At 34.3% G+C, this 21926-nt stretch overlaps 1 protein-coding gene across 5 annotated transcripts in view; it reads right to left on the reverse strand.

Moving 5' to 3' along the window:
- Positions 1 to 4019: 4019 nt before the first annotated feature.
- SPAST (spastin) overlaps positions 4020 to 21926 on the reverse strand; it is a 63484-nt gene continuing 45577 nt past the window's right edge. For 2 of the 5 annotated variants that reach the window (XM_019942991.3, XM_019942990.3), the window contains exons 9-17: positions 20953 to 21024; positions 19442 to 19517; positions 19103 to 19194; positions 18880 to 18959; positions 16768 to 16810; positions 15485 to 15564; positions 13623 to 13693; positions 12235 to 12275; positions 4020 to 8120 (exon numbers count right to left, since the gene is read on the reverse strand). In XM_019942991.3, the coding sequence (XP_019798550.1) occupies positions 7998 to 8120; positions 12235 to 12275; positions 13623 to 13693; positions 15485 to 15564; positions 16768 to 16810; positions 18880 to 18959; positions 19103 to 19194; positions 19442 to 19517; positions 20953 to 21024 (678 nt within the window). In that variant the 3' untranslated portion in view covers positions 4020 to 7997. Of the gene's footprint in view, positions 8121 to 12234; positions 12276 to 13622; positions 13694 to 14162; positions 14225 to 15484; positions 15565 to 16767; positions 16811 to 18879; positions 18960 to 19102; positions 19195 to 19441; positions 19518 to 20952; positions 21025 to 21926 lie in introns of those variants that run through there. The other 3 variants (XM_019942992.3, XR_002177881.3, XR_002177880.3) reach the window with 3 other exon arrangements.

The raw sequence follows: 21926 nt of genomic DNA on the forward strand, positions 1-21926 counted from the left end.
AAATTCTAATTCCAAGACCGTCTCTCTGAAAGATTTTGCAACCTTCTGAAACCTACCCTCCTGGCATTTTTCTCTCTCTCTTCAGCTGTCCCTGACCTTCTAAGTGACATACCTTTTCTTCAGGGTTTTCTCAGGAAAATCAAAATCACATTGTAAATTTACTAGACCAGAAGTCAGATTTATAGAAGTTAAATGAAAACTCTAATCTAGAGCCAAACCCCAGGAGTTTAGGAAAATCTTTTTCCTAAACTTCAGGGAGACAGGCAAAAAAAATTGCTACAGAACTCAGGATTTTGTTAGATACTTAATGTCCTGGACTACAGATCTGTACCAAATAATTCGTTTGTTCCTCAGAAAGGGTAAAATGTTTTATGTCAGCAGAGTAGAAAAGATTTAAATAACTCCACTGTGTAATAAAAGTTAAAAAATAAAAGTAGAAAATATACCATTTAATTTCAGCATCTTTTAAAGGAAGATTGACCAAAGATTCAAAATTGTAAACTAAATAAAAATGAAAGGGAATTCCCTGGCAGTCCAGTGGTTAGGACTCCACGCTACAACTACAGGGGGCCTGGGTTCATCCCTGGTTGGGAAACTAAGATCCCACAAGCCGTGCGGTTTGCGGCAAAAATGATGATGATGATGATGATGATGATGATGATGATGTTTGGAAGTTTCCTGAGGTCTTATTTTTTTTTAGTTCCCTAAGGATTGAACCCAGGCCCTCGGCAGTGAGAGCGCAGAGTTCTAACCACTGAACCACCAGGGAATTCCTCTCCAAACATTATTTGAAAAGATTTTGAAACAATGAGGAAGTTGCAGAAAAGTTTTAACTACAGTGCAAATAACTTTGTTTTCCTTGAAATGTTAAGTTGTGGACCTGCTGCCCCATCACCCCCAAACATGTTTGTGTGTATTCCCTGCAAACAGGGACGTACTTCTATGTAACCACAGTAACAGCCATCAAAATCAGAAAATTAACAATGACACATTACTGTCATCTAACCCTTAGACTCCGTTCAAGTTTTGTCAGTTGTTCCAATAAGGTATTTTATAGCAGAAGGAACCAGTTCTAAATCACAAGTTGCATTTAGTTGTCATTCTATTTTGTCTCCTTCAGTCTGGAACAGTTCTTCAGTTTTTCACTTGACTTTCACGAATTTGCCAGTTACTTTGAAGATTCCAGTTATTTTGTAGAATGCTCCTGGAATAGATTCAGGTTGTGAATCTTTGACAGGAATATCACGGTAGTACTGCATTTTTCTCATTGACCCTATTATGTGAAATTTGGCCCAGTAATAACTTTCATCACTAGATTAAGGTGGTATCTGTCAAGTTTTTCCACTGTAAAAACTGTACTTTGAAACTATGTGAATGTATTCATACTTAATCACACTTTCAATTTATTCTTGTGTTCATGTATATGTTCACATTGGCTCATGGTTTCTTATTTTACCTCATGGGTTATAACCCATTACTATAATTACTTTAGATGCTCAAAATTGTCCAGTGGGAGCCCCTCTAATCAATAATTCATCCTCATCCTTCTTTAAGCACTTTCTTCTTTTCTGGCACAAGATATTCTGGGTTATCCTGTATTTTCTCTGCCCTAAACCTGGAGTTGGCCATTTCACCAAGGAGCCCAGGTTCCTTTAGTGGATATTATGCACCAAATGTTTGTGTCCCCTTAAAATTTGTATATTGAAACCCTACCACCACAACATGATGGTATTTGGACATGGGGTCCTTGGGAGATAATTAAGATTAGATGAGGTCATGAGGGTGGGACCCTCAAGATAGGATTAGTGTCCTCATAAGAAGAGACACCAGAGAGCCTGCTCTCTCTCTGTCACTGAGGACACAGCCATTTACAAGCCAGTGAGAGCTCTCACCAGAAACAAAATTGGTCGGCACCTTGATCTTGGATTTCCTACCCTCCAGAACTGTGAAAATAAATATCTGTCATTTAAGTCTTGCAGTCTATGATATTTTTGTTATGGCAGCTCAAGCAGACTAAGATCTTGATACCAAGAAGGGGGATGCTGCTTTTAAAAAACACCTAAAAATGTGGCAGCTTGAACAGACTAAGACAGTAGAGAATTTAGAAGACAGGAGTGGTATGTGTGCTCATTGCTTTTGGGGTGTTAACTACTCCAAGGCCTTCTCAGTGCAAAGAACTGGGGAATATGTGTACACAAATATATTTACATCTACATTTCTTCATCTGTTTTTATGTATCTTAAATCATGAATTCATACTCTTAAACCCAATTCCAGCCCAACCCCACAGGTTTCATTTTTTTTGTATTCATAACTCCATTCTCTGACAGAAACATGGCTCCACTATGGTTAATATATTGACTTGTCTGATTAAGTCTCCTGCATGTAAGCAGTTTGTCATCTTTGCTGACACCTTTCCCCAATACACACCTCTCGCTTCTTGAGAACTTATTCCTCATTCTAGGTTGCCCCAACGCATATGAATAACTTCCTTACTCTGTCCCCAATACCCCATACTAAGCTGCCCATTATTGTAGACACCCTCCTCACCCCACTTGGTCTATGACACCCCACTTTGGGCCACCATGTTTCCCTCCTCCCCACTGCAAAACCTGCCCTGAACAACTGTGCGGAAAAGAAGCTAGCATAGCTGGGCTGAGATTGCTATCTTTTGAAAGGCCAGATTCCAAGTTTGGTTGGCATCTGGGAACTTGGATTTGGGGGAGGGTTTCCACCATTCCCTGAGAGTGGTTCACTGTGCCTAACACAGTTAGGCCTAACATCTTCGCCCATGTTGTCATAACTTGATGCTGGAGGAATTAAGTGCATCCTGTGTAATTCCACTGGGAGAGGACTCTTGGAAGCTGGTGCTTGGTTTCCTCTGGACTTTGCCCCATACTCTTGTTCCCTTTGCTGGGTGAGATTATAATATGCATCCTCATTAGTCTACCTTACAATAATACTATACAACTTTATGTACAATATAATAACCTTATTTCAACATAATTCCATTCACTGCCCTCTCCTACCCTTTGTGCTATCTTTATCATCTACTTCTACATACATTATAAATACCACACTGTAAATTTTTTTAAAACAACAGATATTCAGAGAAATTAAGAAAACATTATCTTTTATATTTACTGACATATATATCATTTGCAAAGTTCTTAATACCTTCCTGGCGATACAGATTCCTATGGAGGATTACTTTCTGTCAGCCTAAAGAATTTCTTAAAGCATTTCCTATAATGTCAGTCTGCTAACAACAAATTCTCTTAGGTTTTGTACACCTGGAATAGCTTTTATTTTGTCTTACTATTTTGAACATTCTAAGTAGACGCAGAATTTTAGGTTAACTTTTGTTAATTTTTGCACTTTATTTTTTTTTAATTGATGTACAGTTGATTTCCAATGTTGTATTAGTTTCAGGTATACAGCAAAGTGATTCTCATATATATATATATATATATATATATATAAAAGTTTCTAGATTCTTTTCCATTTTAAGTTATTACAAGATATTGAATATAGTTCCCTGTGCTACACGGTAGGGACTTATCTGTTTTTTATATAGTAGTGTATGATTTTTGCACTTTAAGAATGTCATTCCATCATTTCCTGGATTCCATTGTTTCTGATGAAGTTAGCCCCCACTTTTACTGTTTAATCAAGTGTAATGTCATTTCCCCTCTCTGGCTGCTTTTGAGATTTTTTTGATTTGGTTTGGTTTTGTGCATGTGTGTGTGTTTTGCAATACTATGCACCCAGATGTGATCTTTGTTGCATTTATTCTGCTTGGAATTCACTGAACTTCTTGGACCTGTAAGTTGATGTTTTCCAACAATTTTGAGAAAATTTCAGGCATTACTGCTTCAAATATTTCTCTTGCCCCATTCTTTTCCTTTCCTCTCCTTTGGACCTCAAAAGTACCTTACATTAGACTGATACTGTCCCACAGGTCTCAAATCTCTGCTGTTTCTTTTTTTCTCTGTGCTTCAGTTTGATAATTGTACTGGCTGTCTTCCACTTTTCTTTCCTCTGCTTGTGCAGTTTACTGTTAAGCCCATCCAGTGAACATTTAAATTTAGACACTATATGTTTCATTTCAGATTCTAATTTTTAATCACCAGACTTTCCATTTGGTTTTCAGTTTCTATTTCTCTGCCAAGAATCCCAATCTATTGATCCACCATTTTTTCCCCTGTAAATTTTTAAATGTATTTTAAAGCTGTTAAAAAATAATTTTGTTAACTCCAACATAGGGTCATCTGTGTATCTGCTTCTATATATTTTCTGTTGATTACGGATCATATAATTTTTCTTTGTATGCTTAAGGTTTATTTTGTACTGGACTTTGTGAATGACATGTTGTAAAGACTCTGGATTTTGTTTTCTTCCAAACAATGTTTTATTCTGGTTAGCTGTTAACTTACTAATGTATAACCTTGATGCTGTGAAAGCCTGATTTTAAGCTTTGTTTCAGTGAGTTTCTTCCCATTTTGCCCAGAGTCCTAAAGTACATCCCTTAGTTTTGGGATGTTGTCCTTCCTCCTAAGCCACGGCCCGTTTTGGGTTTCAATGGGAAACCAGAAGTGTTTACTAAACCCCTCTTATTCGCTCTGTATTCGTCCAGCCGTTGTTACCACTACTCAGTTCCTTGGACTTCAAGTATTGCTTTCTGCTGGGTTCCTTTGAATATCACACTGCACAGGTACAATTTTGGAATCCACCAAGCATTTGAAAAGAATTTGCAAGCAGATTTGGGGGATTAGATCTCTGAAGCTCTCTCCTTTTCAAAATTTCCCTCCTAATTTCAAGCTGTCCTAGAAGCCCCAAATGACTCCTCAGCCCAGCAAGACTGTCACATTCTGCTTGAATTCTATTTCCAAGCACACTGCACAAGCTGGAAATTGCCCTCATGGTAAAAAGCTAGTTAATGTGGATCTCTTCTAGTATATGATTTTGTGCTGTTTTTGCCTGTTTTTGATTGCTTTCTAGAGTCTTCTAATCACAGTTTTTTATACTTTGTTCAGACTTTACATTTTTATTGGCAAGAGAGTCAGTCCAATAAAAGCTATTCGTTCAATACCAGACTGCAACCTCTGAAATCTCAAAAAATTTCAAATAAAAAAATTAAAAGCAAAATAAAGTTTATAATTTATTTCCAATCCATTAGGATAAAAACCCACTTATGCAGCTGAACCTTTTAATTCATTTCTTCTGAAGAAAGGTACAAAAGACCAGAGTAAAACTGAGACAGGCATTTAAAGGAAAACCCTCTGACTCAGAGTCCAAAAACAAACTGTAAATGGTTCATTCTACCAAAAGAATTAGTTTTTGTACAAAATATAATGAATTTTACACTATACACAAAGACTGCTGTATATTTAATTAAATTAGAATTCTAGTATCTGATTTTCCTCCAATTCTTCCCAAGCACAAAGTATATATGCAAGTCGGAAATCTAATAACCTCAATTGGCAGACTGTCTTAGAATAAGCTTTTACCCTTAAGATATCTGGAAAGACAGTATTGATTATTTCCCTTGGCTCAAAGTCCAGTACATCAGTAAGTTTTAATTTAGTTTACGAAACTCTGCCATATTTACATGAACAACACACTAACGTTTAATGTTTAAACATTACCTTTTACGAAATAACATGACACAGACCTCAGTGCAAAATCTACAAGGTCACAATCTAAGCCTAATACTAATTCGGGAAACCTCAGCAACTTCTATCTTTATTGAAAAAGACCAAACCAATCCCTTACACATCCTACTATATAATTATTCTATGTTTATGGCCCTTCCATGAGAGAAACACAGCTTAAAATAAAACTTGGTCATAGTTAAGTCAAAGAAAATAGTTCTGTAGCACTAAGCTCAATTTTAGACCTCATCAGGAAATTAAAGTAACTTCCATACACGGATGGATATTCATACAGTAATATAATTCTGAATCAATGTTTATAACAATATTAATTTGACTTTTATATAACATTTGAAGTCTTTGTTACCTAAAACCTTTCCCAATAAAAAGTGAGCTACATTCAATTATTGCAGATAATTTTATGATAATTTTAAAGGAGTTTATATTTTAAAAGTTGAGTTTAAAGCGCACAGACTTTTAATACGATTGACCAGTTATCCAAGTATCAATAATGTTAATCTTTTTCTAAATGAAAAGAAAAAATGAAATTTTATGAGCTTTATTGAAAATGTTTTAATTTGGGATGTTCCTAATTCTTGTCATCGTGTATATTTCATCATCTGTCATTATCAATATTTTATATTGGATGGTTTAGTGTTTGAGACCTTAGAAAGATACTACTCATGACCTAAAAATATGTATGGTTCTGGCTTAAAAAATTTTTTTTCTATTTATCTCAACCCTCATTTTTATTATCCAGGGAGTTCTATGGTTAGAAGAAACATGATTTAAGTTATGGTTACAGATAGCACATGATCTTAAGAAATCACCTTCTATATTTAGATAAATCTTTAAGATGAGAAAGAGTAAAGTGAAGAAGAATGTATGTCTTCATTATAAAATTCTTATCTAGTGGGGGCAAGTTTTTAACTTTAATATATTCTCTCTAAACCAAAGGTATTTTTCCTAAATGAAAAATATTTGTTACTACTATAAAATTATTATTTCCACCCATGACATTTTACATAAAAGCACCAAAGAAAATTTCTATAAACAAACTTTTAACCAGTAAACTAAGGGCAAATATCTATTTGCCTTTATTACAATATTTAAAAGGCCATGATATGAGTCTCTACTTCCTACAATGACGTTTTTATAATAAAAACCCAGGCATACTTATACAAACAAGAAACAGAATTACTGTACATTTTTGGGGAACAAAAGGCAGCTTAACAGACTAAAACTTTTTAGTTAACAAAGTGAGCACAAGAAACCTATAAAATGTATGCAATGTATAAAAATTCAGTAATTTTTTTTAAAGTTTCACTGGAGGGATTAATAATTATTAAGAATAAAACATGGTAAATCCACTGGCTTGTAATTATCCTATAAACAGTAAGAAAGTAATAAGCAATAAATTAGAAATGTCTTAGCTCCTAGTACTTCCCTTCTCTTGCACAGAAACCACTTTTACAGCAGTTAAAATTGGCTTTCTTAAATATTAGAATTCTAACAGAAAATAAATTCCATTAGGAATAAGTTAACAGTCTACAATAGATTTCTGACAAATATATTAGAAAAAAAAATACATCAGGTCACAGGAGGACTGATCTACATGTTGTATGACAGAGTGTCTGAAAACGTCAAAATTTCTCCTTCTCCATTTCACTAGATTTGTTTTGTTGCTATCATATTACTTTCTAAATTGTTTGGTAGAAAGGTAATAGAAAAATAAAAAGTGAAAAGGATACATTGTTTAATGTCTGTAGATTTATGAAGAAGAAAAAAACCTTCAAAATACTTTTTTCCTACTACTGTTACATAGGAAAAAGTTTCATTTGGCACACAATTTGTAAAAAGAAAAAAAAAAGAAACAGAGTGTTTGGCATTCCAATCACCCATAATGTAGTAAAGACAACAGTAGGAAAGGAAAATAGGAAAAATTACTATTTTAAGAAAAGATGTCAGAAGACAAACAACCAAAGGCTCTTGTGTCTTCTACCATTCACTGTCTCTGGAATACTTTCATCTGCAACATAATATACAAATTATTATTTACATTATGATTATATTGGTAAAGAAGACCAGAATCAGTTTTTGTTCTGCTCTAACTTACAGTGCCCATCGGGATATCTGTGACCATCAAGGCAAGAAGGCCTTAAACAAAATATTCCATTTGCATTGTATACTTTATTTAAATTTATTTTACGGTTCATCTTCTGGGGTGCACAAATAATTGTAAGACTCTGAAAAGTCCTGTAAACTTAGGCTGAGTTTCTGTAGCAGATAACTATTCATAGAAGATGGTAGGTTTCTCTCTTGGAAAGTAAAACGTTCTGCAGGTTTAAACAGTAGTATCTCCAAAATCCTTGTTCCAACGTATGTATGCTTCTAAGGTTTGAGGACTCACGCTGCGTTTTATCTTTTTTAAGGATTCGGTGAAGTCAGATAATCGAATATTTCTCATCTAGATTAAAAAAAACACACATGACGATAGATGAACACATATGCAATAGTTAACCCAATGATGGATAAAAGTAATGATGCTGTTTATTAATGTTAAAATATATAGAGATGTATTCTTAGAAAATCATGCCAATCATCTTATTTTATATATTATTCTTTATTAGGCAAGTTTGCTATATAAGAAATCCTACCAAAATGCTATACCAATATACTTTCATTTCACGTTTTAGCTCCTAGGTATTAACATTTTAAATCGCAATATTTTTCCATTATAAAAACAAAACATACTCATTACAGAAAATTTGACAAAATACAGACAATCAGAAAAAAGAATCACTCACAATTCCACCGTTCAGATATACAACAACTATTGGCTTATCTCCTTCCAGTTTTTTTTCTGCGTATAGTTCCACGGAATTTTGCACTCTCAAGTCTCACTCACCACAAACACACTCTAGCTAAATTCATGCCAGGTTTATCAGAAAGGAAAGAGGAGTTTACAAGATGTACACAGGACTTTGAAGGAAATATTGCTCTTTAACTACAAGAGCAGTTAAAGAGCTCTTGGAGGAGGCTTATGTCTGAAATTTTCTAATATTAGTATTGCTTATAATACATTTTTATGTCAATTTGGTCTTATATTCTGAGATTTTTAATTGGCTTCAAGAAAGTAAAATAAAACAATACTGAGTTAATAAATACCTAATTTTTACCTAAGGATTTTCAAAAGGCAAAATGGAGTTTGGCACAAGATGACCGGTATTAAAAATTATCACTTATGTATTATCACATGTATATTTTGCTCCCAAATGAGAAGTTAAAGAAGAACTGGAGATAAAACTTCAACAACTGATATTTATCTATATTATTCTTTTTATTACTCTTATAAAACCCAATCTAACTACTTCACATCCTCTCTAATATCAACATAGCATAGATTAAGAAAATCAACTACATTTGTAACTTGTAGCCTAATCTGAAAAATTTGTCAAAATGGAAAAGGATATATTGTTACCATAATCGCTGCATGACCCCTATTTGCTCCTTATTTAACTGTAAAACACACACTGGCTCTTCCTAAAGCCCAAAATTTAGAAGAATGATGAATGTAATGTGAGTATTATCTATGATACTCCTGAATATCTGTTCTTAAGATTAAGGTTTCAAAAGCTTTTGATGAAATTCTAATTTATGTTCATAGTTCGGGTGTGTGTGTGTGTGTGTGTGTGTGTGTGTGTGTGTGTGTGTGTGTGTGTGTGTGTGTGTGTGTGTGTGTGTGTGTGTGTGTGTGTGTATTTCACTGTGGAAAACAGTATGGAGGTTTCTCAGAAAACTAAAACTAGAACTACCATATGACCCAGCAATTCCACACCTGGGTATATATCTGAAAAAAACAAAAACACTAATTTGATAAGATACATGCACCCCAATGTTCATAGCAGCCTTATTTACAATTGCCAAGATATAGAAGCAACCTAAGTATCCATCAACAGATGAATGGATAAAGATATGGTGTGTGTGCGTGTGTGTGCGTGTGTGTGTGTGTATAATATATATATATGCACACATATATTATACACACAATGGAATACTACTCAGCCATAAAAAAGTACAAAATTTTGCCATTTGCAGCAACATGTATGGACTTGGAGGATATCATGCTAAGTGAACTAAATGAGACAGAGAAAGACAAATACTGTATGATATCACTTACATGTGGAATTCAAAAAATACAACAAACTAGTTAATATAACAAAAAAGAAGCAGACTCAGATATAGAGAACAAACTAGTGGTTACCAGCAGGGAGAGGGCGAGAGGGGCAATGTAGGCATGGGGGAGTGGGAGGTACAAACTATCGGGTGTAAGATAGGCTCAAGGATGTATTGTACAACATGGGGTATATAGCCAATATTTTGTAATAACTGTAAATGGAAAGTAACCTTTAAAAGTTATATAGAAAATATGATATTTTAAAGTTACTAAGAGACTAATGTATATTAACAGGAAAAATCAACCGGTAGCTAGTTCAGTAAAGAGGGAAAAATAAATAGCAAAGAAGTCTTATCAAAACAAAATAATAAAAGAACTAGAGTTGAACTGGATACAAACTGTGTGCTTTATAAACAAAGTACATTATACTCTGAATTTATAACCAATGATTTTCAGCACTACCTTTTAAAAACACAGAATTCCAACACAATTATTTGAGTTTCTATTCTAATAAACTATAAAAGGCAAATTAGGTATATCTCATCTAAATTTCTGCATATAGACCAGCACCTGATAACACAATTATTAAAATTGTACCGAAGAATGGCTGAAAAAAATTCTAGTATACAATTTTAAAACCAAACTACTTGTGTTTTTCTGTCATCTCATAAATAAGAAAATAGAATGGATTTCCTTGATCTCTATAATAAATTGCCATTATTTAGTATTTATGTATTTTAAAATTATTTAATGGATACCTATGCAGTATTCACTATTGCCAGACTTTTCTAAGTTCTTTAAAAATATTAACTCATAAGCCAGGACTAATGACTAAAAGCTATTATCAAATTATTAATACTAAAATCATTAGGTTAAAAATAAACTTAAACTGAATGAAAGCATACAGTAGAACCAAAAACTATAACACTGTAACCTGACTACACACAATTAGTGGAATGGTCACAAAAGGTACCAGTAATGTTATTTTTTGTAATTCATTCAGTAGTTTTAATTTTAGTATATGGTCTGTCCAAGGGACAAAGACAGAGGCCTAAAATGTCACACAATGGGCCTTTCCTCAACTTTAGGGGGCCAGAGTACATATATGAAATATCAAGTTTACCTGTCCTGAGTCCAAGGTAGGGAGAGTGGTGTGTGGAAAAGAAATAATTCATGCACAATGCTTACTTTCTGGGTAGAAAAGTACTATTAGGTTATGCTATAAGTATAAGAACATTTTAAAAAATCATATATTGATGGGATACTGTAAATAAATTATTACCTTAAGACAGTACTAATACATTTTTAAAAATTAGAAAAATGTGGAATCAAAATTATGAATCAGATAAAAGGGACCTGAAACTTATACTTTAAACATGAATTTTTAAGGTAATAGTAGCGAAACACCAAAGTATATGACATGTGGAATTCTCTGTTCCTAAGCTTCATTCATGTCAAACACACTCCAGGTAAACTAGACTGCTGAAATGGAAAAAGGTGGTTGCAAGAAGTCTGAAGGCTTTCTTAGTAATGTAGTTGGTTAAGCACCATGCACAAGATGCCTGAAGACAACCTCAAATTTACTTGGAAGCCTGAAGAAAAAAGACTGCCAAAATGTACTCATACTCAAGTACATTTATTCTCTATGTTAAGAGTTCACTTGGACAGGACTCTCTGCAATGTAATGTGCAGATCCCCTAGCCAGCCACCAGCCTCTAGCCCATGCCTCTGGGGTTTTTTATTGTTTTTTTTTGTTTGTTTTGTTTTCAGTTCACATTTGGACTCCACTGGAGTTCTATTCTCTCTTCTGTTCCAAGAATGAAGTCTCTTTGGTTAGTAATGTTTCGGTGCTATCTGAGCTCTGAGAGATAAGTTACATAATTCAAATCTGATTTAAACTGGCTGGTTACATAGTTATGATCATTCCACATATCCAATTCTATATTTTGCTGGCAATTTTTTTCAGAAGAAATGCTTCAGCATCTCATAAGGGGACCTCCCATATTTTTTAAATGTAATGAATTACATTACAATGGAAACTGTATTGCTTTTATAAGGAAGACATAAACATTACTGAAAAACTAACAAAATAGAACATCAAGGGATTAACCTGTTACAAGCTATGTTCATAATGTATAAAATCCTCAAGTTGCCTATAATTTTGTTCTGTTTAGTATTTATGTAATATGATTTGACAGAAAATGACTTAATGATTATGTATATTTATTGTGTATTACCAAAGGACACCATAAGAGACTAGTTGGACAGTCCTCCATATTTTGAAATGAAGCAAAATTAACTTTTTCTAGTTTCTAATCAGATAAACTAGAAAAATCCAGACAAAAGATATGTTTTACAATCTAGAGGACCAGAACGAAAAAAAGATAATTGTAAAATAGTATACCTCACTGGCAGACATATTCTTCACTTGTTCTGGTTTCAGTTCTGTAAAATATAAAAGTCACTTACAAAAAAAAGACTTCCAAGTTTAAACTAACGAAGTACAATAATCTAAAAGTATATGTTCAATATAAATCATTATATTAAAAGAGACATACATTAATATTAAGAGCACATACAATTTATAAATGCTTAGAATAATATTCCTTCTTAGGAAGGCATTCAATTTCTTTATATATTGCTCAAGAACAACAGATTCTACAAATTTCATGGTAAACTTAAAATAATACAACTTGTTCTTTATAAAAGGCATTCGTTGTTTTAAGCCAACAACTTTGTTTCAGAATAACAGCTAAAATATTCTAAAAAATACACGATTTATACATTAGCTACTGATTCTGAGTCCAGTATCTGAACAAGATTTCATGCCTCCTGCAGAAAGCAAGCTTGACTAAAATGCTTTACCCAGAGTTTCAAACTATATTCTCAAGATTACATTTATTATTCTCTAAAGCAGCAGTTCTTAATCAGTACCCTGTTTCACTGTTAGAGATATGTTCTAGAAGCTGAATGTTCCATGTTCAATTTTACCACCATAGCCAGTAATCTGAGTGCATACCTGAGAGCATCACCCATCCACTGCCCATGCTGCCTGTGGAAGAGTAGCTGAGAACATCTAGTCTAAAGTGATTATCACAGTGAGTTTAATCTAACATAACCTAAAAGTGATAGATGTGGTATTTCAGAGTCAACAAATTACCTTGAATCAAAACAGAGCAATGAATGATATACTTTGCTGCAATTTTTCAAAGATAACATATAATGATAAAAGTTAAAACTTCTATTTATATGTTTCCTTACACACATTAATTTCAAGTCATACTAGAATACTGAAATGAAAAGAACCAAAAAATAGATAAGAAAATCTTCCCTTTATTATTCTTTTCCACTTGCTTTAAAAAGTTCTCATTTTCTTGAGTTTTCTGCTGCTAACCTACTATCAAGAAGCGAAACCTGCTGTCCAGAACAGGGCTCATGGTCCACTCATCCACGGACTGTCTTTGTATTGTCTGTGAGCTAAGAATGGTTTCACAGCTTTTTGTTGTTGTTGGAAAAAAAAAAAAAAAAAGAGGAGGATGAGCAGGAGGAGGAGGAGGAGTCAGAAGAAGAGTGAGAAGAAGAAGATGCAACAGAGCATATGTGGCCCATGAGTCTAAAACTATTTTCAGAAAGGTTTGTTGACCCTAAGTCTAGAAACTTTGTATCAAGTTTTCCACTGATCTAGTTTTACTGCTTTCTTACTAATAAAAAATACCTCTCAATAGGGACTTCTTAAACTTCTGAAGTGGTCTAATAAACAGTTGTAAATGTTTCAAGCTTTTGTATTCCTACCTCGGATAGGACCCAGTGCTGCATCTTTTGCCAAAGCTGTTAGATCACTTCCTGAGTATCCATCGGTCATTCTGAGAATGGGAAAGAAGAAAGAGCAACTTATTTTCACCTTTGCAGATTTAAATCTCCACAGAATAAGAGAGTAAAACCTAGCTTGCCTTTGTTATCAAGCAGACAGCTATGTGATTTGATTTGAAGGGCAGAGGAAGGCCTACTTGCTAAAAACAAACAGCCGACTGGTTCCTTATAATGCCTCGAATTTTCATTATTAGAACCATTCCTTTGATTAAAGTATACTATATCTCCAGGAGGCTCCATTAAATTGTAAATTTGTGCCCTGGAAAGGTAACATCTATAAGCCATTGCTGGCCAACTGACACATAACCACAATTACTTCTCTATAAGTTAATGAGTCTTTATCTTCACAAAGAGAACTGCCTTGATGAAATGAGGGCCAATCAAGGAAGATTTCTTTAAATGTAGGACAGACAGGGTGAAGGAGGGGTCTGGGATAGAAGACATTGGCAAAAGGAGGCACACCTGAATGGGATGCCACAGTGGAGATCCTGGGCAGCCAAGACACTATCAAAGGGAACTAAGAACTAGGGAGGCAAAGAGGAAGAGGGAAATAAAACAGGGAAAAAAAGCATTTACTTATCATGTACTATGTTAAATAACTGCACAAACATTATTAGCAAAATATTTTATTGGAATTCAAAGAAGGATCTCAGTATTTCCAAGTACTGAATTTATTTTTTCATAGGTATCTGGGAACTCAGAGTTTTTACCAACATAACTAGCTATTCACATGCTTGTTGAACATTTTAAATTACTTTATGAGATTTTTTTCAATGACTAAAATTCATGAGTGTATCTCCTATATTCAGTTTCTACTTAATACACCACTCATAAAAAAAAGCTGAAGAAGTCGAAGTTTAAAAAAATTATGTGGGGCTTCCCTGGTGGCGCAGTGGTTGAGAGTCTGCCTGCCAATGCAGGGGACACGGGTTCGTGCCCCGGTCCAGGAAGATCCCACATGCCGGAGCGGCTGGGCCCGTGAACCATGGCCGCTGAGCCTGCGCTCCGCAACGGGAGAGGCCACAGCAGTGAGAGGCCCGCGTACCAAAAAAAAAAGAAAAAAAAATTATGTGTAAGCAAAATAAGTTTAAGTGAAAATATGTGTTGGTGTAGGCAGATATGAGATGTTTTACATTTTAAAAATTACTTCAGGGCTTCCCTGGTGGCGCAGTGGTTAAGAACCTGCCTGCCAATGCAGGGAACACAGGTTCGAGGGCTGGTCCAGGAAGATCCCACATGCCACGGGGCAACTAAGCCTGTGAGCCTCAACTACTGAGCCTGCGCTCTAGAGCCCATGAGCCACAACTACTGAGCCCGTGTACCACAACTACTGAAGCCCGCGTGCCTAGAGCCCGTGCTCTGCAACAAGAGAAGCCACCGCAATGAGAAGCCCACACACCACAACGAAGAGTAGACCCCGCTCACCAAAACTAGAGAAAGCCCACATGCAGCAACGAAGACCCAACACAGCCAAAAATAAATAAAATAAATTTATTAAAAATTACTTTAATACCACTTATAAGTTTTAATAAATTTATAAAAAGAATATATACTACCATCATTAGCTGTTTAGGTCATGTCTTCTAGAGGATCTAGAAACTAAAATTTAGACACCATATATATAAGAAAATGAGATGAGAGAAGGTAAAGGAAGTAGAGAATGAAACAATAAGAAGTTTTCTGATAGATAAATTACTCATTTCATACATGAGCTTACTTTAAAGAAAACAAAAAGAATTCTTAAAAAAAAACAACTGCAAGATAGACTAAATCAAATTACTCACCTAGCAAGTTGTGCTAGTTCTTTTTGGGTCAATGGGCTTCCTTGTTTACATAATAGATTTTTTAATAAAAGTAGTCGTGTCTGAAAAGAAATTTTAAAGAATTATCAGTCCTAAGAATTGGCTTAATAAAATATCCAGGATTTAGGAACTGAATGATCTTATACAAACCACTCTACCTCTTAGAGCCTCACACATATATCTGTTAAAATAACAATTTTTTGAGAGTTCCTGAAAGAGTTAAAAACAATCCAAATAAAACACTAAGAAAGTAGTTGCTGTTACTACCAAGGATGCTAAGGGTCTGAGCTAGACACCACAATTTAAAAAAAAAAAGTTTTATAGAGATATGAATTCATGTAACATGGAATCTCACCCTTTTGAAGTGTATAATTCAATGACTTTTAGTAAGTTTAGAATTGTGCAACCATCACCATAATCCAGTTTTAGAACATTTCTATCACCCCAAAAAGTTCACTTGTGCCTGTTTGCAGTTAATCCCGACTTCCACCCACAGCCTTACCTAATCACTATCTACTTTGTTTCCAGAAGTGAGCCTTTTCTAGACATTTCATAAAAATGGAATCATATGATAGGAAATCTTTTGCATCTGGCATCTTTATTTAGTATGTTTTTGAGGTTCATCCATATTATGGTATGTGTAAGTAGCTCATTCCTTTTATTGCTAAACAGTATTCCATTAAATGGATATACCACATTTGTATATCCTTTCACCAACTGATGACTTTTTTTTTAAGGATTTTTAAAAATTTATTTATTTATTTATTTTTGGCTGTGTTGGGTCTTCGTTGCTGCGTGTGGGCCTTCTCTAGTTGCGGCGAGCAGGGGCTATTCTTCGTTGTGGTGTGTGGGCTTCCCATTGCAGTGGCTTCTCTTGTTGCGGAGCACGGGGTCTACTTAGTTGCTCTGCAGCATGTGGGATCTTCCCAGACCAGGGCTCGAACCTGTGTCCCCTTCACTGGCAGGTGGATTCAGGCCACCAGGGAAGCCTGAAGACTATTTTAGATTCTCTGTAGTTCTTGGCTATTATTTATAATGCTGTTATAAAAATTCTTGTACATGTCTGTGTAGACATATGTTTTCATTTCTCTTGGGTAGATTCTTAGGAATGAAGTTTTGGGGTCTTACAGTAAGTTTTCTGTTTATCTTTTTAAGAAACCACCAAACTTTTCCAATGCAGCGGTACCATGCACTGGAAGACTTAATACTGTCAAGATGGTAGTTCTTGTTTCTGCCTTAAAAAAAATTCAAACACAGATACATACCTCCTCATTTGGCAAAGACACATATACCCGTTTGGTGAAACGCCTAAAAAAAGGATTCAAGCCATCTCAGAAATACAGTTTTGAATTTACAGATAATTCAGTTCAAGTAGCACATAACAAGAACAAAGCTTTAAATATAATGCTGAAGGCATTTGAATACATTTTAGTAGTTATCAGTATAAAAGTTACTCTTTTAAAATATTCTAGTTAAATATATAAAATAGATAACTAATAAGGACCTACTGCATAGCACAGGTAACACTACCCAATACTCTGTCATGATCTATATGGGAAAATAATCTAAAAAAGAGTGGATATATGTATAACTGATTCACTTTGCTATACACTTGAAACTAACACAAAATTGTAAATCAAATATACTCCAATAAAGAGTTAAAAAAATTCTAGTTAATGTTTAAAAATCCTTAATTCAATATTGTCAGAATTAAATTAACCATTTATGTATTTGTATTTTTTTAACAGCAGTTAACACTTTAAAACAAAATATCTGATATAAGAAGTTGAAGAAACAGATCTCTGCTGTCTTCTTGAAACAAAACAATTAAAACCAACAAGGACAACAGAAACAGAAATGTAAACTCCATCATCAACAAACTACATAACATTTACAGAACTAAAATGTATGAAGAAGGGCTGCCTAGGGCAGTGAAAATTACACTGACAAAGGTGAATACAGACAGCACCTGCCACTGCAAATTTTAGACATGGCTGTCAGAGCAGAATTTTCCAGAGGAAACAGAGAGCACACTCTGAGGGATAATAAAACTACCTCCCCATATTTAAACAAACATGTGAGGACTGGCTCTGCAGATCATGTGACCCTAGTCAGTAGCAAGGGAATGGCAAGGAAGATGAGTCTGAACAAAGAAACTCAAAGATACATCATCTTTGTAAGACGACATCAATCAGTCTGGCAAGATGACAAGCTGTTTTGCAATGACCAATCTTTTTCAGTTGAAGAAGACTAAATCAACCCAATCGCTTATTTATATACACATATACTTCTTTATCAGGTACGGCTTTGTTGTGAGTCAGGGAGACTGCCCACCAGTCCAGGGTATTCATAGGACAACTCAAGATACATGGTTGCTATCTTACTTTTCTACCTCTTCTACAATATCCTTCCAAATTAGGTTTTCCAAGAAAACTCCCCTTATTCAAATAAAATTAATAAGCAAAAGAGACAAAAGCATAGGACTGATTTTAAAAAACAGTGCCAAAAAAAAGAGGGGAAAGAATACATTAAACATAAAACAGATAAAATGAAGAACATGCACAAGAGGATTTTGCCTTAAAGCAAATTAAAATTGTGACCAAATATCTTTCCAAGAAATAAAATAATTTGATGAAAAGAAAAAGGCTCCTATGAAATAAGAGCTCAGTGAGATATAAAGGCTCAAGGAAATGACATACAAAGGCTCAAAGAAGTAGACAACAGAAGATGAAAAATGGGTTTGCAGAGATCAGGAAACCAATAAAAAAGAAAACAAAAACCACCACAGAAACAAAGGCTACAAAAGTAGTAGTAGTAGTATTAGAAAGGAGATTAGACACTAACCCTACTGGATTAACCCATAAATGTGAATAAAAGCAGGCTGGCTTCAGACTTTCACACTGCAACATCCAATCCTAGAAACAATGGGGCAATGTTATAAATTCCTCAGGAAAAGAACGGGAGATCCAAGAATTTTATGCTGAGCCAAACTATCCTCCCAGTAGAAAGGGAATACATTTGATCAAACACAGGAGAAGAGAGCATATGGCTCCCATGAGCTGTGCTTTATCAGCTTCTCATGAAGCCCAGTAAAAGAGGGTAAAAATCAGTTTTGGTGTTTTGATACTTTAATCCAACCCAGAAGAAATAAGTAATTTCCCTAAAACCATAAAGTTAAAAATAGTTTTCCTGATATCATGCTGGTCCTGTCCTCAAAATCTTCAGTTGGTAACAAGAGACCAGAAGATGGATATAGAGAGGAAAATAATGAATTTAGTCTTAAAATTGAGAGAGAAGGAAACAAGAAATACGTCAGATGAACACGTGAGTAAATACATCTGTAATAAATGTGTGCGTTTCTACATAAATCTCCCTACCTGAGAACAGCCTCATCAAGCTCTTGTGGCCTGTTAGTTGCACCCATTACAAGCACTCTGTCATCTCCAGCAGATTGTACCTATAAGCCAAATTTTTTTTTCAATACTTTTAGATAAATAACAAAGAAAAACATAATAAAGATATTTATTTCTAATTTGGGCCATTCAATAGGAAAATACCCTAAAATGCTACCACATTAAAAATATCATAATCAATACTTACACCATCAAATTCTATTAGAAATTCAGTTTTTAGACGTCTACTAGCATCGTGTTCTCCTTCTCTTCTTTCACACAAAAGGCTATCAACTTCATCTAGAGGAAATAAAAGGATCTCTAGTTTACCACTTAGGTTATTAATATAATGGGTCCTACTCAATTTATTAGACAGTTTTTAACTTTGTGCTTCTTTAAAACTTTTCACTTCTGCAACTATACTTCAATAAAAAATAAATTAAAAAAAACTTTTTACTTCTGAATAATCTTTCCCATCATATCCCTCACATTTGGAAAAGGGAATTTTACAAATGCTCAACTAAGTTGTTGGAAAACATGTTCTTACCTATAAAAATTATAGAAGGTTGAAGTTCTCGAGCCACAGCAAAAAGAGCTCTCACCAATTTCTCTCCTTCTCCCACCTAAAACAAGGCATTATATACACTGTTATACCCATAAAATGCAAGATTATTCCAGCTTTTTAAATTTCACTATTAAAAGTCTAGAACCTAGGAATTTAATTTCCTTTCTTTGCAACAACCAAAGATTTGGTTTAAGGAATGGGGGTATGGGAGTGTTCCTGAATTGTCCCTTATAATTTTAGAAAATAGACTACTTATTTATTATTTAAGACGGTCTGGTGAGTACTTTAAAAAATGACAAATATCTCTGTCTTGTTTCACTCTGCATTCCTAAGACTTGAGAATGGAATAGCTATTGGGATATAACTACTGAGAAAGAGGGAATACTAGAGAAGAGAGAGATGCGGCACGTATTCTTAAGCCCTAGGTTGCAGGGTATATTTATAGAAGCAGGTAAGTTGGAAAATGCTCTAAATAAAACTTGCTCTATTGAGAACACCGTGAAAACCCATTCTCACAATATCACTGTCAATAAATATCAAAGTATTTCTAGGAGGTCTATGAACACTCCTTAAGACATTCCCAGGGGCTGAAATACTATACTAAAGCCATTCTATGCACCAAAGCATCTAACGAAAGAGTCATGAGGTTTGTGGTAATCTACTGCAAAAACTATTTTGTTCTCTAGGTGGCATCTATTCTTTTTATTGAAAATTAAATAAAAGAAAAAAGGAAAGGCCCCAGAATTAGAATCTTCAAAACAAATATTCTCAGAGCCGGAAGGAACTGCAAGAGATCACCTCTTATGACATCAACACTTTATAAGTGAAGTAAATATAGTAAGACTTATTCATAACTGCTAACAAATCTTGTACATGAATTTGAAAGAAGATCTATGTATTTAATAAATAGAACCTGGTTTATATTTTTAAAAAATAAATGAAGTAAAGCCTAAAGTGATACTTTCTTAAGGCCAGCTTGGCATGTAAAAGTTAGGCTGGAATCCCTACCTCCTAGCTTCCAAGACAATGCTTTCTGTTATAGTATGTGCATAATACGGGTAAACCTACTTTAATAACAATTTTATGTATAAAATTTCACACAGGAAGTAAAATTTAACCAGGAAAAGTATCATTTTATAGTTATTTTTAATTACTTTACAAAATTAAGACCCCTGCCAATACCTGATTTGGACTTCTAGCCTCCAAAATACAATACAATAAATTTCTATTGTTCAAGCCAGCCAGTTTGTGGTACTTTAATACACAGCCCTAGCAAACAAATACAGTATTTAACAGAATAATTTCAATTTTAAAAGAACCTAGCAAATGCACATAACTTTCTACTTTGAAGAGTGATATTCAGCATATCTAAATAATAGATATAAAACTCAAATAAAAACATTTTGGTGTAATGTTCTTACCATTTATACTTAACACAGTAACGTTTAGACAGTAACTTAGAACATGACAATACTGGAAAAAAGAATACTCACGTATTTTGAAGTTAAACTTGCAGCACTTATATTAAAGAAGGTTGCACTAGATTCTGCAGCTACTGCTTTAGCCTTTAAAAATCACAAGGGTAAATATTAGTTCAACTGCTTTAAAAAGATAACCACATCTGATCAATTTAAGTTCTAGAAAAGATTTCCTAAAAATATAAGCCATGACACAATTCTCAACATATGGCAATCAATGTGTTTTCTTCTCAGCAATGAGGAAAAGCTCTAGGAAGAGCGATGCTTCTTTCCACTCTCTTTTTCTCTAAGAGAGAAGTGACAGGGAGAGGTTAAAGAAAAAAAAAAAAGAGGGTATTATTCTCTTCCTAGTTATAGAAGATAACTGCTTGAAGAAATACAAACAGCTAACGGAAAAAGTTACTCTTTCCCTATTTATGTTTTCCCTCTAGGAGAGCTATGCAGGAGAAAGATATCCAAATCCTACCAAAAACTTTTGGCAAAAGGACACAGAAAAAAAAAATCTGTTGTATGTCAATTATGCCTCAATTTAAAAAAAAAGAAAGAAATCTGTATCATGCTGATTATTTTATTTAAATAAACCTGTTACAATAGTAAAAAAAAAAAATCAAAGATTAGGAAGATACTCAATATAGTAAGGTAAGCTCTTCTACAGTAAAATTTTATTATTTAACTTGGGAAAATAATGAAAATTACACTATTAAATTTAGCCAGCCCCAAACTACTATGGAAGATAACGTATGTGGGTTTCCACCTACTTCGTCATTAAAAACTAGTTTAAAAATTGGGAGTTCCCTGGTGGTTCAGAGGTTAGGACTTGGCGTTTTCACTGCTGTGGCCCTGGGTTCAATCCCTGGTCAGGGAACTAAGATCCTGCAAGCCACGCAGTGTGGCCATAAAAAAAAGTATATTATAGCAAAGGCAAGTCATAAGTAATAGACTCAGGGACAATGAAAAGTTTCTTTTTTCATATTATCTCCCAAATATCT

This window comes from Tursiops truncatus, chromosome 14 (assembly GCF_011762595.2).
Source record: "Tursiops truncatus isolate mTurTru1 chromosome 14, mTurTru1.mat.Y, whole genome shotgun sequence".
Taxonomy (NCBI): Eukaryota; Metazoa; Chordata; class Mammalia; order Artiodactyla; family Delphinidae; genus Tursiops; species Tursiops truncatus.